The following is a 17275-nucleotide window of genomic DNA, read 5'->3' as shown; positions in this document are numbered from 1 at the left end:
AATTTTGAATACAAGACTTTTACTTGTAACAGAGTATTTCTATATTGTGGTATTGCTACTTTAACTGAAGTAATACGTCTGAGTACTTCTTCCACCACTGTTCAAATCAGGTATTTGATCAGTGCAGACCGGCTCCTCGTCATGTGTGGGAGGAACGACCCTGAGAGCTATTGTCCATTCTCCTGTGTGGGAAGAGCTTTTTCCATTACATCTAAACAGATAGAAAACAAACAGGAGCAAGTCGAGCCCAGAGAGATTAAAAGATTTATGACCAGCACTATTTAAGCAACATGAAGGAAAATCAGTTCACAATGACATTTTGTTTGTGCAAAGAAGCAAGACTTGGAATTGAAGTCCAAAGCCACCAAACTCTACAGGTGCGTTTGATGTGTTTTTTAAATAATATATTATTTATGATTTTTTTGATGTGTGGAACAGGTTTAAAAGCATTTAAAACAGAGTAGCGTACTTGTCTTTAGGGTTAACATGTTGCAGCAATATGTTGGGGATAATGTTCTGTACCGTTTTGGTACAATAGGGCCATACATCTTCATGTATGTAGCGTATACCTGAGCTGATACCCGTCTAGTGAACAAAGTAATTTAACAGAGTACACTTTACAGTAGCCTATACTAGCCTGTTTAATATTTGGATCACAAAAGTCTGTCTGTCTATCTATCTATCTATCTATCTATCTATCTATCTATCTATCTATCTATCTATCTATCTATCTATCTATCTATCTATCTTTCTATCTATCTATCTATCTATCTATCTATCTATCTATTTATCTATCTGCCTGCCTGCCTGCCTACCCGCCCGCGTCTGTCCATCCATAGATAACAGCTACTGTACGACTGTGTCTCTGGTCCTTATTCTGTCCCAGACCTAGCTCCTCTATCTTCACTCCTACAAGGTTATGTATGTGAGAGCGTTAGATTCTAGTTTGGCTCTCAAACTGTAAACCACAGTAAACCAATTTTAAATCACAAAGAAAAAAGTCTCAGAAAGAAAATCACACGTCGACAGTTGCACAGCAAGAATTGTCTATCCTTTCTGACCAGTGCCAGCTTAACGGACGGGCTTTAGGTGCTGAAGCACAGGGCACCAACCTTGGGGGGGGGGGGGGGCACCAAACAGTGTGGAGAAAGTGAAAGAAGACAGAACTATCGCCGAAAAGCGCCGAAAATCTAGAAGCAGTGGCTGCTGAAGGAGCGTTGAAACGGTGAAACGCGCCGGTGAAGCGTAACACCGACACGGGTCGTAGCACAGGGCACCACGAAGGGTTAATCCGGCCCTGTTTCTGACTTTAAATGTAAATTTGCATGTGTACTCAAATCAAATCTAGAAGCTCTCGAAATTTCTATTCTATTATAGACCGAATCAGATTCATGTGTTGTCACATCACAGGTTTAAAGAACTGGGTGATTTTTTTTGTTTTGATTGTGCAAGCTCCATTGTTTCGCAGTTTTCAAAAGTGGGGGGGACAGAGAAAGGGAGAACAAGGGGAACATATAAGACACAGGTCAAGGAGAAAAATATGTGCTTTGTACATTCTTACATATAGCGTGAAAGAAAAGTAGCAGGTATGTACATGAGGTGCCAAGGTCCACATACTGTAGGAAGATAGTCTGCATAAGGTAAAAGCCACATGGTAAATACACATTGGAGAAAAGGAACCTGTCCGTCAAGTAAAAGTGTTAGTCACTCTAAGATAGAATACACAAGTACTGTAAATCCACACAGGAAGGCTATTTACATCACCACTGTATCCTTTATGACATAGTAGGTTAGGTTGGTCTTCCCTCTCAGAGAGGAGGAATAGGCACTGGTACCAGTTTGTTTTTAAGGCTATTGATGGGAAGGTACCACCTTTTATATCACACTGCTGTTAGAGTGGAAAACAGCACTCACCAGACCCGCTCAAACCACTAGCTTACACTTATAGGTTCCACATGTTCAGTCTGAACTGGGAAAATCTGTATTCTGTTATGATGCTCCAGTTTCACGGAACAATCTATAACTTGCGTTAAAAATCAATGCCCCAAAACCTGCTTTCAAATTTCCCTACCTCACTGTGTAACTGTTTTTAGAGAGAGAGAGAGAGAGAGAGAGAGAGAGAGAGAGAGAGAGAGAGAGAGAGAGAGAGAGAGAGAGAGACCGGGGTTTGGGCTGAACGGACCGCCCCGGTTCCGTTGCTAACCTATCAGCCCGATCTGTCAATCTAATGAGTTAAGCCACAATCGGTCCAGAGCCACTCAGCCGAGTCCTGAGAGATTCAAGTGATTCGAAAACGAGTCAGTTGCTATCTTGGGTCTCTCCACTATTGAAATCATCATAACTCGCTGACTTCTCAACCAATTGTCACATGTTTTAGCTTGTTACTAATGTCAGACATGCAGTTATGTTTTTATATAGGCTAGCATAACCCTTACAAAAGTTATTCTATACAGCTATTTCTTTCAGCAGAGTTGTGGCAAGCTTCCCTACATAATGGGGGTGTTATTGAGGTGCGGTCCCACTGGCAAACCAGGCGTCTACGTATTCTGGTCGATGAGATCCACAGCCATACATATATTAACATGTGGCATTGATATGTAATGTGCAGACTTACTCCCCCCTTGTGGTATGCTTGTGCACTGCACCTGGCTGAGGATGCAACTGGTCGTCATGGTAACAGTGCTGGTGGCGGGCCTGATGAGGGCGGAGCCACGCTGCAGCGATGGGTGTGGTCCACAGATAAAGGAGATCACTGTAGAGGGCTGCTCCAGGACGATCAACACCACTATATGTGCCGGACAGTGCTACCTGAAGGTACTGCTGACTCGAGGGTATAGGCTCTATGCACAGCAGCCATATTCTGAAGGTGTTACCGATGATAGCTACTATAATGAAGGCTATGTTCCATTCTGGTCAAACAGAGTCAGGGTGCTGATATTATGCATGTTGGCTCCCTGGAAACACTCTGCTACACCAGTGGGTCTAAAATGTGGGGTTCCTTAAGGGGTTTCCAAATGGCCCCATACCTTACGGGTGTGTAACTCTGAGAGTGTAAAATGGAACCAAATGGACCCGTAAGGGTTCCATTTGTACACTCTCAGAGTTATGGGGGTCGTGGAAATTGAACAATCTGAGAACCACTGTGCTACACTAAATGTAACAGAGCCTAGTATCATTGGTAACACCTGTGAATGTCTTCACATTATGGCTTCTGTGCATAGAGCCTATTGCCAGTGATGAAAAGTAACTAAGTACATTTACTCAAGTACTGTACTTAACTGCATTTTTGAGGTATTTTTACTTTACTTGCGTACTTACAATTTTCTATACTTTTACTTCTACTCCACTACATCTCAGAGGCAAATATTGTACGTTTTACTCCACTGCAATTATTTGAAAACTTTAGTTACTAAGTTACTTTGTAGATTTTGATTATTTTTACAAAAAACACTTCAGACCTATATCCTTATATACCAGCTCAGACCTATATACCAGCTCAGCCTATCAGAATCCTTGTTACATTCCAAAATCATTTTCTGCGTGAGTCATGTTAAGTCAACTTTTTGACTTAGGTAGAACATTTGATTTAGAAAAAAAATTGGTAGGACAATTCTGATAGGCTGAGGACATAGGCAATAAGGCAGGGTGAATCAGCAGTGTTAGGAGAGTAGAGTTAGGCAGAAACAAATAAAGGCATATAAACATTTCTCATTGCCCTTAGGGCAGACAGTGATTTTTTTCATTTATTATTTCCTGAAAACCTTAAAAAATATGACTTAGGCAATTATGCTATGAGGCTAACGATAATATTATCTATTGATACCAATGACAGGATGACATATTACGGATGAATGTGGAAGCGCCCAAACAGAAGGTGTGCAGAGGAGAGTGGTCGATTGTAACAGAGGAACCTTCTGCAGACTGTCCAGATGGCTTCACCTACCCAGAGGCCACGCGCTGCGTTTGTTCCACGTGTCACCCAACCAGCACCGACTGTGACAAACACGCCATGTCAAATGACCTGCAACGTTGCTCGTCTTCCTGAAAATTCTAATTAAACCCCATCGTTCAAACTGTTTGGAACTGAAATAAACAATTATCATAAAAAAAATACTTTGGGCTCATTGTTTATGAATTGGTCCGGTGATTGTCTTTACTAAACTTAAAATTGCAATTGTGGAAGTAGCTGTTGTAAATACACTTCTGACCATCATTACTCTAGTCTTTGCACACGTTGACACTTTGACCTTAATGTTAACTAATTAATTAGCTTAATGTGCAACATTGTTTTCTCACTCTACAGTAAACAAACCAACAATCAGTATAAGTGTATACAGGGTATCGCCACAAGACCTTTTTAATACCAAATTGGCCAAATTGTTAAATATTACGTAAGAAAGAGCCAAACTTGGTGACAATACGATCCAAGCTCACAACGCCTCGCACTGTAGATCTGCTATATTGACAATATTTGTCATTTTGTATTTTCTGTTTTGTTTTGTAGCTTCTTGTGAAGCAATTTTGAACCTTCAGTGGCCTTGCGTGTAGAGTGTCGGCCCTGATATTGGGATATCGGGGTCATACCAAAGACTCTAAAAATGGGACCCAATGCCTCCCTGCTTGGCACTCACGATCAAGGGTTGGATTGGGGGCATACTAGCGTCATGTCCAGGGGGTGTACTTGTACATCAAGCTGCCTCACGCTACAGAAACAGAGATGGACTCAGAGATGGACTCCTGCCCTATGGGCTTCATGACTCTGCAAGGCTTATGTTACAAGTTGCTGCCCTCTAGTGTTTAGAAATGGCTCATTGCAGCTTTCATTTATCAAAGTGTAGTTGTTGGGTCCACGTGTTTTCTGTCATTACTTGAGTCCTGCGATGCTAATGTAATGGCGTTGTGCACTCACACATGAGTGAGTGTGTGAGTGCATCTATGTATGTATGTATGCATGCATGTATGCATGTATGCATGTATGCATGTATGTAATCTATGTATGTGTGTATGTAGGTAAGGTCATGGTCAAGGTCAAACTTTATTGTCAGTATCACAATGTACATGGTAAAAGGCAGGTAAAACTCGTCTCCACACGTAAAGCCCACATAGATGGTGAAAACGTTGCTCTATCTCTATAGGCTGCACCATTTCATATCTGGCTGGCTATTCATTCTGCAGCTAACTAGAGCAGGGGCCTTCAATGTTTCTCAGGCCAAGGACCCCTTAGCTGAGAGAGAGATGAAGCAGGGACCCCCACTACATATTGTATAAACTTGTGTTGCAGATTACACTTTTCATAGATTTCATATACAGTAGGTAGCTTCATAGACTTGTTTGACAACACTATCATAGTATGTTGGATTCATGTTAATGTGTATGTTCAGACATGTAACCACTTAAACCGTCAATACTTAGTAAACTTGACGTTTCACTCTGTACTTAGTCTGCTCTATATTACCTCTACACCAAACCTCTTTGCCGAAAATAGCCGATCTACAAGCTCACAACGCCTCGCAGCACTAAAGTTCTCCTTAGAATAGAGATACTAGGGTTCAAGTGGTTAATGTAAAAAAATAAAAGATCCTATCACACAAAGACAACTCTGAGGACCCCCTAGGGGTCCCGGACCCCCTGTTGAAGACCCCTGAACTAGAAGATGACAACAGCGTGTTGTTCTACTGGTTTCCAGGCGTACAACTTTATCTAAATTATAAACTGATAAGCAGGTAGAACAACTGTCCACATGCCACTCACCTAGGGGGGCACTCACATATCTGTGGCGGGAGTCGCGGGGGGGAGCGCCTAAGGCTGGGCAATATGCCTCGATTACCATTAATGAACGACTATTATTATTTTAAAGTGAAAATAGCAGATCTACAAGCCCACAACGCATCGCATCACGACGCATTGTGGACTTGTTGTCGATTATTGCTGCTAAATTGCCCAGCTCTATGTTCACCAATGAACGGACAATGGACAGGACTGAGTGGCGTGTGAACAAAGGAGGGGGCGGAGTTACGACATAGAGGGAAATATGTACCCCATAATGCCAGTGGTTCTCAAAGTGGGGACGGGGACCCCCAGGGGTCCTTGAGGGGATTCCAGGGGATCCCCAGCAAAGTGAGTAAGTAATGTACAATCAAAGAGTTCAACCACTTGCCCTATATTTTATACTTCGGCTACTTGAAAATGGCGTGTTGTGAGCTTGTAGATTGATTATGTTTGAAAAAAAAAAGGTTGAAATATCTGGAACACAAATCTTCTCTTACGGCGGTCCCTGGCACAACATAGTTTCAAAGAAATACATTCTCACTCTGAAGCTGTGTAACGGATGACAGCATGGGACTGGATGTGGCCATGCGGTACTGTTTGGCGTGACGGGGGTACCCTGCAACGTTGCATGCTGATGGGGGAAGTCATGATTTACGATTCTGTCCCTATCGAGACTTAAAGGTTTCATGACATGCTAGTTTTACAAAACATTAAAGTCTTTATCGTGGTCCTTCAAATGTGTATCAAAAGGTTTTAACTGAAAAATCCACTCAAATGAGCCATGGCAGGTTTGTTTCTGTCTCTGTTCTGAGGCCTTTTCAGCTGCAATTTTTAAAAAGAAACCCTATTTGCCTGCGGGTGTCGCTGTTGAGGGATTTTGCCTGTCAATCGTCGCCTCTGCTCCGCCCCCCCAAAGGAGAAGGAGAGGGGAGGGGGCGGGATTAATGGACCACGGGCCAATCACAGCACTTTTCTGAGCCTAATTATTCAGAAAACCCCAGACCACAGAAAATCCACTGAATGTTGAAAGAAAATAAAAATTTGATGTCATGAAACCTTTCATTTTGCAACATTCAGCGCGGCGACTCGCTCGCCTAATGGCTCGCTCTGAGGTAAATAGCTTGTGACTCAAGTCCGCTTCAGACGACATCGTTTTAACAGGTTTTTTTAGCGGGCCGTCACCCTTTTACGTCTTGGGTTTGACAACAGCAATGGGCGGGGTTATGGGGGACATTGTAAAATGACGTGAAGGGCACCTCCGTCACGTCAAACGTTTGACAATACAGGACGGCTTGAGAGTGAGAATGTTCCAATGGCAAATACACTTCAATTTTGGAGGTCCTTGATATTAAAGTGTTTGAGAATCACTTCATAATGCATACATAATGTACATGCATGCGCATACTCACTCACAATGAACATTGTGTGAGTGACCATCGCAGAACACACTGACAGACAGGAGAGGAGAGGAGAGGAGAGGAGAGGAGAGGGGAGGGGAGGGGAGGAGAGGAGAGGAGAGGAGAGGAGAGGAGAGGAGAGGAGAGGAGAGGAGAGATGTGGAACAGAAAAAACAAAGTGAGACACAGCTAATACTGGGAGCAAATAAATCATAACAATGACAGAGAAGCATTGTGCAAATGATCTATTAATACACAACGCCTTATTAATTTTCATGAGATCACTTCCCGTTGTTCCACCTGTAGTATTTTTTACACATTTATGACTTTTTTTCCCATCAGCAATCTTTGCAGCCATGTTACTGATGTAAAAGTGCATGGATGAACTTCACCTCAACAAAGATTGTGCATGGAAAATGTAATAAATTTAAAAAAGCTTGACTCGATTCAAAGTATTCCATTGTGTATAGTCATGATATTCCACTTTCCACCATCAATGTCCTGTACAATTGATGTACAAAGCCTACGGTCACAGTTCATCGCTATCTAGGTTTATCATCAGTGTTGGGTACCTTAGCTACTTCCACTGAACTGCATTTCCAAGTAGCTTGTGGGTAGCTTTCCCTACGTTCACAAGGATGTAGATTTCAAGTAGTCGAGTTATTTTATTTCACCATGTAGCCGGTATAGCTTGGCAAAAGCTACATCACAACATGTTCAGTGGCACATCAACATAAAATAACACAACGGATGAGTTTAGAGTGCAGTTTGTCCATCACATCAAGGCGCTGATTCTACCACTGCATCCATTTGTAGCTTTTACAGTCGTATATGTGTTATTTAATCCCTCAGCGTCATAACACCGTCACGGCCACATTACCAACCACAAAGTAGCTTCAGGTTAGCTACTTTTGGTAGCAACTTATAGTGAGGCTACTTGTTTTGAAATAGAGCATTTGGTGTAGATCACTTACTTTTTGAAGAGCTAGCTAGCTTGCTACATTTTTTGTAGCTTGCCCACCGGCGGCTAACTGTACTCTATGCTTACCTACCGACTTACTGTTGATGTTCTCTGCTCATGCAAAATATAATACCCTGGCAGCCTATTCCACATAATAATACCGTTCTCCTATCTCTCATAAGCTCATTGTATACACCTACTTTTTACGTATTTCATCATTATCTTGCTTTCAGAGTCTGTTTCTTTACACAATATATGATTATTGTGCCTCAGAGGCTGTGGAGTACAGTTAATATCACATTCTATAGCGGTCATACTAGACACACCGCAAGTCTCACTGCAACACAACCCCACAAAGAGCCAACACAATAATAATAATAATAATGTGTTTATAGCTATACTGTGGGTAAGCCTCTATGCTATTATATGCCATAATAAATCAGTTGATTTTAACAGATAAACAGGGGGGGGGGGAGAAAACCAAATATGAATGGAACCTCCCTTCCCTCCGACGGTTAAATCATGGTTTTCAGTAAGAGTTCAGCAAAATGTTTTTGCTTAGTTAGTGGTTTGGGGGGCGGGGCGGGGGAGCGGTCTAGTGCATGTGCACTGAGCAGTCAGCGGTTGGAGGCGGAGCATGTGTCGCTGATTGGCTGATTGGAAATGTTTACACCACGACGGCAAAATAAAAACCCAGAGAGAGAGAGAGAGAGAGAGCGTCCTGTCTCCGTTTAAAAAAAACAGAAAGGAAGGGGAGGCGTGTCCACATAGCGTCCGGACGAGACACAAAAATCAAAAGCCGGTGATGATGATGGTGACGTTTTAACGATCTTTGTCTTCAACACAAGAAGAAAAATATATCCGTTATTTTCGTGTAAAAAAAAAAGAAAAGAAGATGTATGGACATATCGTGGATGTGGCTGCCATTCCACCTCCAGCTTTTCTCCACGTCGTACTTTTCCTGACGTTTAGTTTTCACCCCCCCCTCGTAGTAGAAGTTACGCAATAGTAAAACCCCTAGACTCCCCTCACCCGCTCTTGTGCCGTCCCCCGCTGTGCTGATTGGTTGGTTGGTCGGGTGGGAGGGAGGGTACGTGGGGAGGGGGCGGAGCCGCCTCTCAGCCAGGGGGTGAGATGGTCTTGACGGTGTAGTTCTGGAACAGCGGCTGCAGGAACATGCCGACGGTGCCGGACACACACACGAAAATGAAGATCCACAGGAAGAGGCGGTCGATCACCATGGCCACGTACTTCCAGTCCTCGCTCACCTGCCGGGGGGGGGGGGGGTCAATGTCATTATAGGCAAAACATTTTTTTAACCCATTAAAGCAGGGGTCTTCAACAGGGGGTCCTCAGAGTTACTACAAGGGGCTGCCAAATCTTTGTGTGATAGGATTAGCCGAAAATAGCAGATCTACAAGCTCACAACGCCTCGCACTGCGAGGTGTTTAATCTGAAACACAATTTTATACAATATAGAGGGGGTCCCTGCTTCATCTCTCTCTCAGCTAGGGGTACTTGGCCTGAAAACGTTGAAGACCCCTGCATTAAAGGAGTAGTTCACCCCAAAAATTACTTATTTTCTATCAATTATACACCTCATGAAGCCTTGAATTCATGGAGATTTTTTAGTTTTTTGTCGCATTCCTGAGTCAATAATTTGATGTCATCAGTAAATAGGAGACTCAGTAGACAAGACTCAGTAGGAGACTCTGCAAGTCTCCTACCGGAGACTCCGCCGGTCATCAAATTATTGACAAAAAAATCTCCATGAATTCAAGGCCTCATGGGGTGTGTAATTGATAGAAAATAAGTCCTTTTTTGGGTCAACTACTCCTTTAAAGACGGGGTGCCGTGATTTTCAGTGATTCCCCCCCCCCCCCCCCTAAAACATAATCATCAGGTATTATGGTTATACTAGGAGGAAGATTTTTTTCAAAAAAGTGTACAGAAATTGTTAAAATTATGTTTATATTTTTTTTATGGAGGCACGGTGGCGCAGTCGGTAGCGCTGTCGCCTCACAGCTAGAAGGTCCTGGGTTCGATTCCCGCCGGGGACGCTGTGGGCGCTGGGGGCGTGTCTTCTCCTCTGCGTCATCAGCGCCCATACCCTAGGTGGGGTTGGCAAAAGGGCCTACTCTGTGTGGAGTTTGCATGTTCTCCCCGTGTCTCCTAGGGTAGTTAATACCCTCACAAAAACATGTAGTAATCCTGGTCGCTATACCGCCTCCCCCATGACAGCCGGGGCGCCTGATGGAGGGGAAGGGAACTGGTTGGAATAACGTGTTCCTTCCACGCGCTACGTCCAACCAGGGAAACTCCCCCCTGTCGGGTGACAAGAAGGTCAGTTGGCTCTCATGCCTGAAGGAAGCATGAGCTCGGCCCTGGCCTCCCTACTGTGGGGGACTGGTGTAGTGCTGGTGTAGGGCTGGTGTAGCGCCCAGGATCACTTAGGAAATTGGCACCGGGTGAAAAAAAATGGGTTACAAAAATCGCGGGATAAAAAATGTAAGTTAAAAAATATATATATATGTTTTTATGTGGACACGCCTCCAGTTCATTACGTATACCTGGTTCTCACCTTAGCACCTCCTCCACCACCTTAGCACCACCCACCTGTCCTAGTCCCTCCTCCTCCTCATGCCCACACCTGTTGTGTTATGATAATGAGGGGGAGGGTATGTTTTTACTATGTCACTAAAGCGCTGTTTCTCTATTGGCACGTTTGACCCTCAAGGTTTCAGCCTCCAGGTAGAAACTCAAAATAGTCAGAGAAGACATACAACACCATAAAAACACCACCAGGGGGCTTAATGAAGTTCTATCAACCTCATAGACACATGAAAAACAGAAAAAGTGCAAAACCATAGCACCACCCCTTTAAGACCTGAGGCCGATTCTACGAATGTCTTCTAAATCCTAACAGTTTCCTGAAAAAAAACGTTACTTTTTAACTTTTTCATGTCAAGGACCCTCAAAATGATATGTATTTGGCCAATGATATGTATTTGGCAACATTAAAAATGTTTGCTTTAAAGATGTATATATTCAAAGATTTGCAAAAATAACACATCTACAAGCTCATAGCACTGCACTAAGTCACGCGCTATGAGCTTGTATATCTGCTATTTCTGAATAGCCAAAGTATAAAATAATGGTTAAAGTGGTTAAAATTATTCTGATGCTCTATTAACTAAAATGACACAGATGCTTTCCCGGTTTGAATGGGTTAAAATAGCGGAAATAATAGGCCTAATAGTCCAATCAATTCAAAGGGGCTTTATTGGCATGGGGAAACTTTTTTTTACGATGCCAAAGCTTAAGTGGAACAAAACAGTCAAAACTATATAATGTATTAAAGGGGATTAAAGACATGCGTAAACAGAGCTGTTACACTGCAGCTTAGGAGGGCTAGCTTACAAAACCCTAAGCGTTGTGCATTCGCTGTCAGAAATATTTATATATATATACATACTGTAGGAAAGCTTAGCACAGCATAAACCTTTGAAACAAATGGCAGCAATATTTCAATGTTTTGCATTCTCTCTCTCTCTCAGGATTCCTGCTGTGTCATTGGCTGACGAGAGGGCTTTCAACGGTTAATTTAGTGTAATTTGAGGTTTTAAAACTATTGGCCTGGGTGGTAGCTTTGGTGGATGCAAAACTTTAACCTCTCTCCTTTGGGTCAGCGTTATTAGATTTCCCTACATTCTGAGCCCTTCCCTCTTGCTTGAGGCTCTGGTCAGGGCTGCCTGCTCACTGCAGTCACTGTGCTTTCAGACTACCGGGCGGTGACAAAGCTACAACAATTACGTTGATTACACTCAGCCTTGCTTTTACAATAGTTGCGACGTATTCTTCCTTTCTTTCGTGTTAGTTAATCCAATAAGACCGGGAACGCATCTGTGTCATTTTAAGATTCCTTTGGCTAAAAAAAATTGCATAATGTTGTAATTTAACGTAAATGCGGGCTACGGGTCAGCCATCACTAATAGACAGATCAATACTCACGCTCTGGTCGTCGTCCTCGCTCTTCATGTGGTTGGCGATGAAGCGCACGCCGTCCACCGCCTCCTCGAACCCGGGACACGTGTGACCCAGCAGAGCCTGGGTCAGCGCTCCCTGCCCGCCTCCTCCTCCTCCTCCTCCTCCTCCCTGCTGCTTCCCCCTGGCGGACCCCGCCTCCCTGTTCTCCCTCAGGCCGTTCAGACCCTCCGTGGACCCCCCCCCCGCCCCCACCACCACCTCCTACATCGCCTCCCAGTTCCCCTCCCAGCTGCTTCAGGGAGGCCCTGTTCACGTAGCAGGTGCACGGCTCGCCGCTGTCCTTCCCGAACAACGTCGAGCCTCCTCCTGCCCCTCCTCCTGCTCCGTTCCCTCCTCCACCACCACCTCCTCCCAGGCCCAGGCCCACCATCAGCCCCCCCACCTAAAAAAACAAAAACAAAAACAGACAAACATGGGTAAATTCTCCTTCTACAGCACTGTGGAATGCCCTGACCCCGTCCCTTTAAAAAAAAGTTTTTTTTCAAATGGCCAAAATGTATATAGGGCTGAAGTTGTTGTTGTATGTTTTGTAATAATAATCAAAATCTACAAAGTAACTAGTAACTCAAGTTTTCAAATACATGTAGTGGAGTAAAAGCACAATATTTGGGTTCGAGATGTAGTGGAGTAGAAGTAAAAGTATTGGAAATTGGAATTACTCAAGTAAAGTGCTAATAACTAAAAATTGTACAGTACTTAAGTACAGTACTTAAGTAAATGTACTTAGTCACTTTCCATCTGTATATATAGTCTTTTCTTTTTTTGTGATGATATTGAACTGTTTGGTGCTACTTTATATGTTGATGAATTGAATACCAAGGACCCCAATGGAAACAAGACCGCAAGGACTTTTTTTGGTTTGTTCCTTTTAGACAAAGTGTTTTAAATGATACGACAGAGAGGTTACATGCATGCTCATTACTATGTGGCTGTATACAGCGTCATGCAGACCCATAAGTCATACACTGACGTGGCAATCAGCTGTCCAATCGGGCAGGCTACTTAAGCTCACCTAGATCTGTGTTCCTTCCGCTTTGTGTGTTATGGGTGTTGTCATGCGGCGTTTGCTCCCACCACCACCCCAGCACCACCAGTGGGCTGCTATTGGCTCTGTTCCCCATGGGGGGTTGTTATTGTATATCTATCTCCCTGCTCTTAATGGTTAATGATGGTTGTCTTTATTGTGCTGAGCAGGGAGAAAAATGTAGCAGAGCCTGAACGCCAAGATAAAATATTACATCCACACTTGTATTCTCATTCTATAATATTGGTTCAATCTATTTGTGAGTTATCTGACTGAACTGTACTTCTGCTGTTTTTAAATTTCTGTCTAAATAAAAACATTCAATCAAATCAATCAAACCTCCCCGCTCCTCCCTCCGCCTCCTTCCCGCTGCTCCTGCAGCCTCCTCCGCTGGCGCAGCCGCTGGCGCTCGCTGGAGTTGCGCGGCTGGCGCATGAACAGCAGCGTGGGCAGCTTGTCCAGGAAGACCAGCTTGACCCAGGGGGGCATGGTGTGTGTGGTGGGTGAGCGGTGGTGCACGTTGAGCACGCACACGCTGGTGACGATGGAGAAGGTAACCAGCACCATGGTGAACATCAGGTACTTGCCCACCAGGGGGACGTCGAGCGAGGTGGGCGGCACGATCTTGGAGATGAGCAGCAGGAAGACGGTGAGGGCGAGGAGGACGGAGATGCACAGCGTCATCTTCTCGCCGCAGTCCGACGGGAGGTAGAACACCTGGGGGGGATAAGAGGGCGCCACAAGTAACTTAGCATTACATTACATTACATTACATTACATTACATTACATTACATTACAGTCATTTAGCAGACGCTTTCATCCAAAGCGACTTACAATAAGTGCATTCAACATAGGTAGGCAAGGAAACTACTAATCACCAGAAGTATTAAGTGCATTCTCTTCTAAAGCAGCTAAGACTATAGCCTACCTAGCGCTAAGGTAAAAGTGCAATATATCAGCTACCTACTGTCTTAAACAGATGAGACTAATAGGAAAATCAAATGAGCAAGAGCTAAAACAAACAAGTGTATCAAATAAACAAGATCCAATAAAACAAGAGCGTTTTCAGCCTTCTGCAAAAGATGGGCAGTGACTCTGCTGTCCTGGCATCAATGGGGCTGTGACCTCGTAGATTGTCTAGAAGGACCACTGAACGACGAGGCAACCAGTCGCCTTGAGGCGTGAGACTAAAGTGGTCGGGCAGGGGTGTAAGGCTTGACCATAGCCTGGAGGTACAAAAAGGAGCTGTTCCTTTCACTGCCCTATAGGCTAGCACCAGGGTCTTAAACTGGATGCGAGCCGCTACGGGGAGCCACCGAGCCAGTGTAGAGAACGGAGAAGGGTAGTTGTGTGGGAGAACTTGGGGCGGTTAAACACCAGACGAGCTGCAGCTTTCTGAACAAGCTCCAGTGGTCTGATGGCAGACGCCGGGGCACCAGCAAGGAGGGAGTTGCAGTAGACCAGGCGGGAGATGACAAGAGCCTGCGCTGCCTTCAAGTTCTCAGTGAGAAAGGGGCGAATCATTTTCAGAAGGGCGGTGAAGGTCATGCCCTCCGCTCTAGAGCCAGCATTGCAGACCTGCACTTATAAAATAAATCAAGTCAACTCACCAGGATGGCCAGCGAGGTGATGAGCACACAGGGGATGATCAGGTTGATGGTGTAGAAGAGGGGCTTGCGGCGGATGATGAAGTCGTAGGTGATGTCCACGTAGGTGGGGTCGGCCGGGTTCTCGTTGCGCCGGCCCGGCAGCGCGATGATGTCCCACTCGCCGCTGGGCGTGAAGTCGTCCATGCTGGCCATGTCGGCGCGCAACACCAGGTCGATCTCGGTGCGGTCGTAGGTCCAGGAGCGGAAGCGCAGCGTGCAGTTCTGCTGGTCGAACGGGAAGTGCTTCACCTCGATCTTGCAGGCCGACTTGTAGATGGCCGGCGGGAGCCAGAAGATGGAGCCGTCGTATGAGACCACGGCGTTGGAGTAGAAGGAGACCTCGTACATGCCGTCCGCACTGAGAGGAGAGACAGGCAAGGTTGTTATAGTGTTCATATTTCGTCTCTGTCGGGTGGAAACCTCATACCTGTATGTCCAACACTGTTTATTTTCAGGATTCTAATTAAAAAAACAGCCAAAGTAGCAGATTGACAAGCTCAAAACGTTTCGAGCTTGTGGATCTGCTACTTTTGTGTGACGCTGTAGTAAGATCAAGCGTTCATTTACAAAAAGTTAAAATATGGAGAGGTTTCTGTTTGACAGCAATGATATAAGGCTTATAGTTTTAGTTTAGTTTGGATTAGTTTTAGTTTTAGAGTTAGTCTTGCTTCTTTGTAATGTGGTCAATAATTAGTCTGGGGCTAGATAAAACGAAGTCCGAAAAATAGCAAAAATAACCGATCTACAAGCGATACGTTGTGAGCTTTGAGATTGGGTTTCTTTGCTATTCTTGAAGATTTTTGACAAAGACAAACTATGGACATGTTCTTTACGATTTTAGTCAGTTATAGTTAGTTTTGCAAACATACAAAGCAGTTTAATCAGTTAACTGAAATGCTGGGATGGTTTTTCGCCTTTTATTTCTCCACAAGTGTAAGACTAATGCTAGGTAATGTTAGCTTGTTGTATTTAGCATACAACGGACCCTTTTCGGAGCAGACATGTTGACTGGTAAATGCAGTCGTTAATAGCAGGCTGTGTTTAATGTACGTATCGGTGTTGGTGTGCCAGCGACTGAACACGAGCGGACCATGAAAGGAACACCTAAACGAAACACACCCGCAATTAATGTTATTACCTTCAGTTGTGTTTAGCAGTCAAAATGTCTGCTGTGAAAAGGCTCTGTTGGACAAGCTCCAGCTGCAGTCTTGTCCTTTTAACAGCCTTGGCGTGCTTCCAGTGTCTCAGCCGCTGGCGTCGGCTCCACCATTCAGGGTGAATAATGAGAGGACGAGCTCACGCTGGCTGTGACAACATGGCTCCAAAAGTGGCTCTCCGACTCTATGACCTCAGTCGTCTATGACAGTCGTTCTCAAACTTGTTCATTTCAAGGACCCTTTTACTAACTTGACTTTATTTGTTTATTTTAGACAGGGCACCACATGTTAATCAATTTAGACCAGGAACGCAGCTGTGCGTCATTTTTAAGATGTCTTTGGGCTATTCAAAAATAGCAAATATACAAGCTCTACAAGCTCATAGCGCGGTACTCTGTGCCGCGATATGAGCTTGTATATCGGATGATGAGGATGAGGATATGATGAGGGGAGAGGAGGGACTGACTTGTTGTAGAGGACGACATCGGGGAGCCAGATGTGTTTGGACGGCAGTCTGACCTTCATCATCCCATCAAACTCCTCAGGGACCCACGTCAGGCGGTAGTCCTGCCACTCCTGCACGAGGACCAATCAAAACACATGGCTTTATCACACGTTCACCAATCAACAGTGTGTGTGTGTGTGTGTGTGTGTGTGTGTGTGTGTGTGTGTGTGTGTGTGTGTGTGTGTGTGTGTGTGTGTGTGTGTGTGTGTGTGTGTGTGTGTGTGCCTGTGCGTGTGCGTGTGTGTGTGAGGCAGATGCTGATTAAAGTATTTTAGACAAATCTAGAACCACGCTGGTTGCCAAATACTGAGATGGTGTGTGCTGATTGGTCAGCTGCCGTATCTATGGCAGCTGATCAATCCATGCTGAATTGGCATATCATGTACAGTAGGCCTACATACCTGCTGCTATATCCATGCACTTTGTATCTAACCTTGTGTACATGCTGTACCAGATGGATATGCTATGTGTATATGTAGATATCTTTTGCATTTCAAATGTGTATTTAGATTTCATTCTTGAGACCCAAAAAATGAATTTGGTGTCTTCCCGGGACCCAAATAATAAAAAAAATACATTATGAATGAACCACTTAAAGCAAATCAATGCTATTTAACTTTCCTCTTCTATATACTCAGATTATATATAATTTATACAGATTGTCTAAATTATATTGTATTAAAGGACGACTTCACCCATTTTCAACCTATTCATATAATTATAATATAATTGGTCCTCACTAATGTTCATGATAAAATCATCGTT

The 17275-nt window shown here is 44.2% G+C and overlaps 2 protein-coding genes across 2 annotated transcripts in view; one reads left to right on the top strand and one right to left on the bottom strand.

Moving 5' to 3' along the window:
- Nucleotides 1-240: 240 nt before the first annotated feature.
- LOC308084060 (gonadotropin subunit beta-1-like) lies at nucleotides 241-4052 on the top strand. The gene is made up of 3 exons (XM_080426536.1): nucleotides 241-377; nucleotides 2609-2814; nucleotides 3833-4052. Exons 2-3 carry the CDS (start codon nucleotides 2629-2631, stop codon nucleotides 4043-4045), a joined length of 399 nt encoding a protein of 132 aa, XP_080282662.1. The 5' UTR covers nucleotides 241-377; nucleotides 2609-2628; the 3' UTR covers nucleotides 4046-4052.
- A 5193-nt stretch (nucleotides 4053-9245) lies between these two features.
- Nucleotides 9246-17275, bottom strand: part of chrnb2 (cholinergic receptor, nicotinic, beta 2) — a gene marked incomplete at its 3' end in the record, with an annotated part of 11893 nt that continues 3863 nt past the window's right edge. The window contains 6 exon segments of the mRNA XM_080426270.1: nucleotides 9246-9395; nucleotides 12139-12355; nucleotides 12357-12556; nucleotides 13538-13915; nucleotides 14810-15206; nucleotides 16472-16581. Of these exon segments, the coding sequence (XP_080282396.1) occupies nucleotides 9246-9395; nucleotides 12139-12355; nucleotides 12357-12556; nucleotides 13538-13915; nucleotides 14810-15206; nucleotides 16472-16581 (1452 nt within the window).

This window comes from Gymnoscopelus braueri, assembly GCF_963280865.1.
Source record: "Gymnoscopelus braueri genome assembly, chromosome: 4".
Lineage (NCBI taxonomy): Eukaryota > Metazoa > Chordata > Actinopteri > Myctophiformes > Myctophidae > Gymnoscopelus > Gymnoscopelus braueri.
Note: the sequence above shows the minus strand (reverse complement) of the source record. Positions and strands in the feature narration are given on the sequence as shown.

Bases quoted from the DNA above. Each gene is read 5' to 3' on its own strand.
- LOC308084060 (XM_080426536.1), top strand. From the start codon at position 2,629: ATGCTTGTGCACTGCACCTGGCTGAGGATGCAACTGGTCGTCATGGTA. The intron at 2,815-3,832 runs GTACTGCTGACT...TACCAATGACAG, and splicing joins CCGGACAGTGCTACCTGAAG to GATGACATATTACGGATGAA.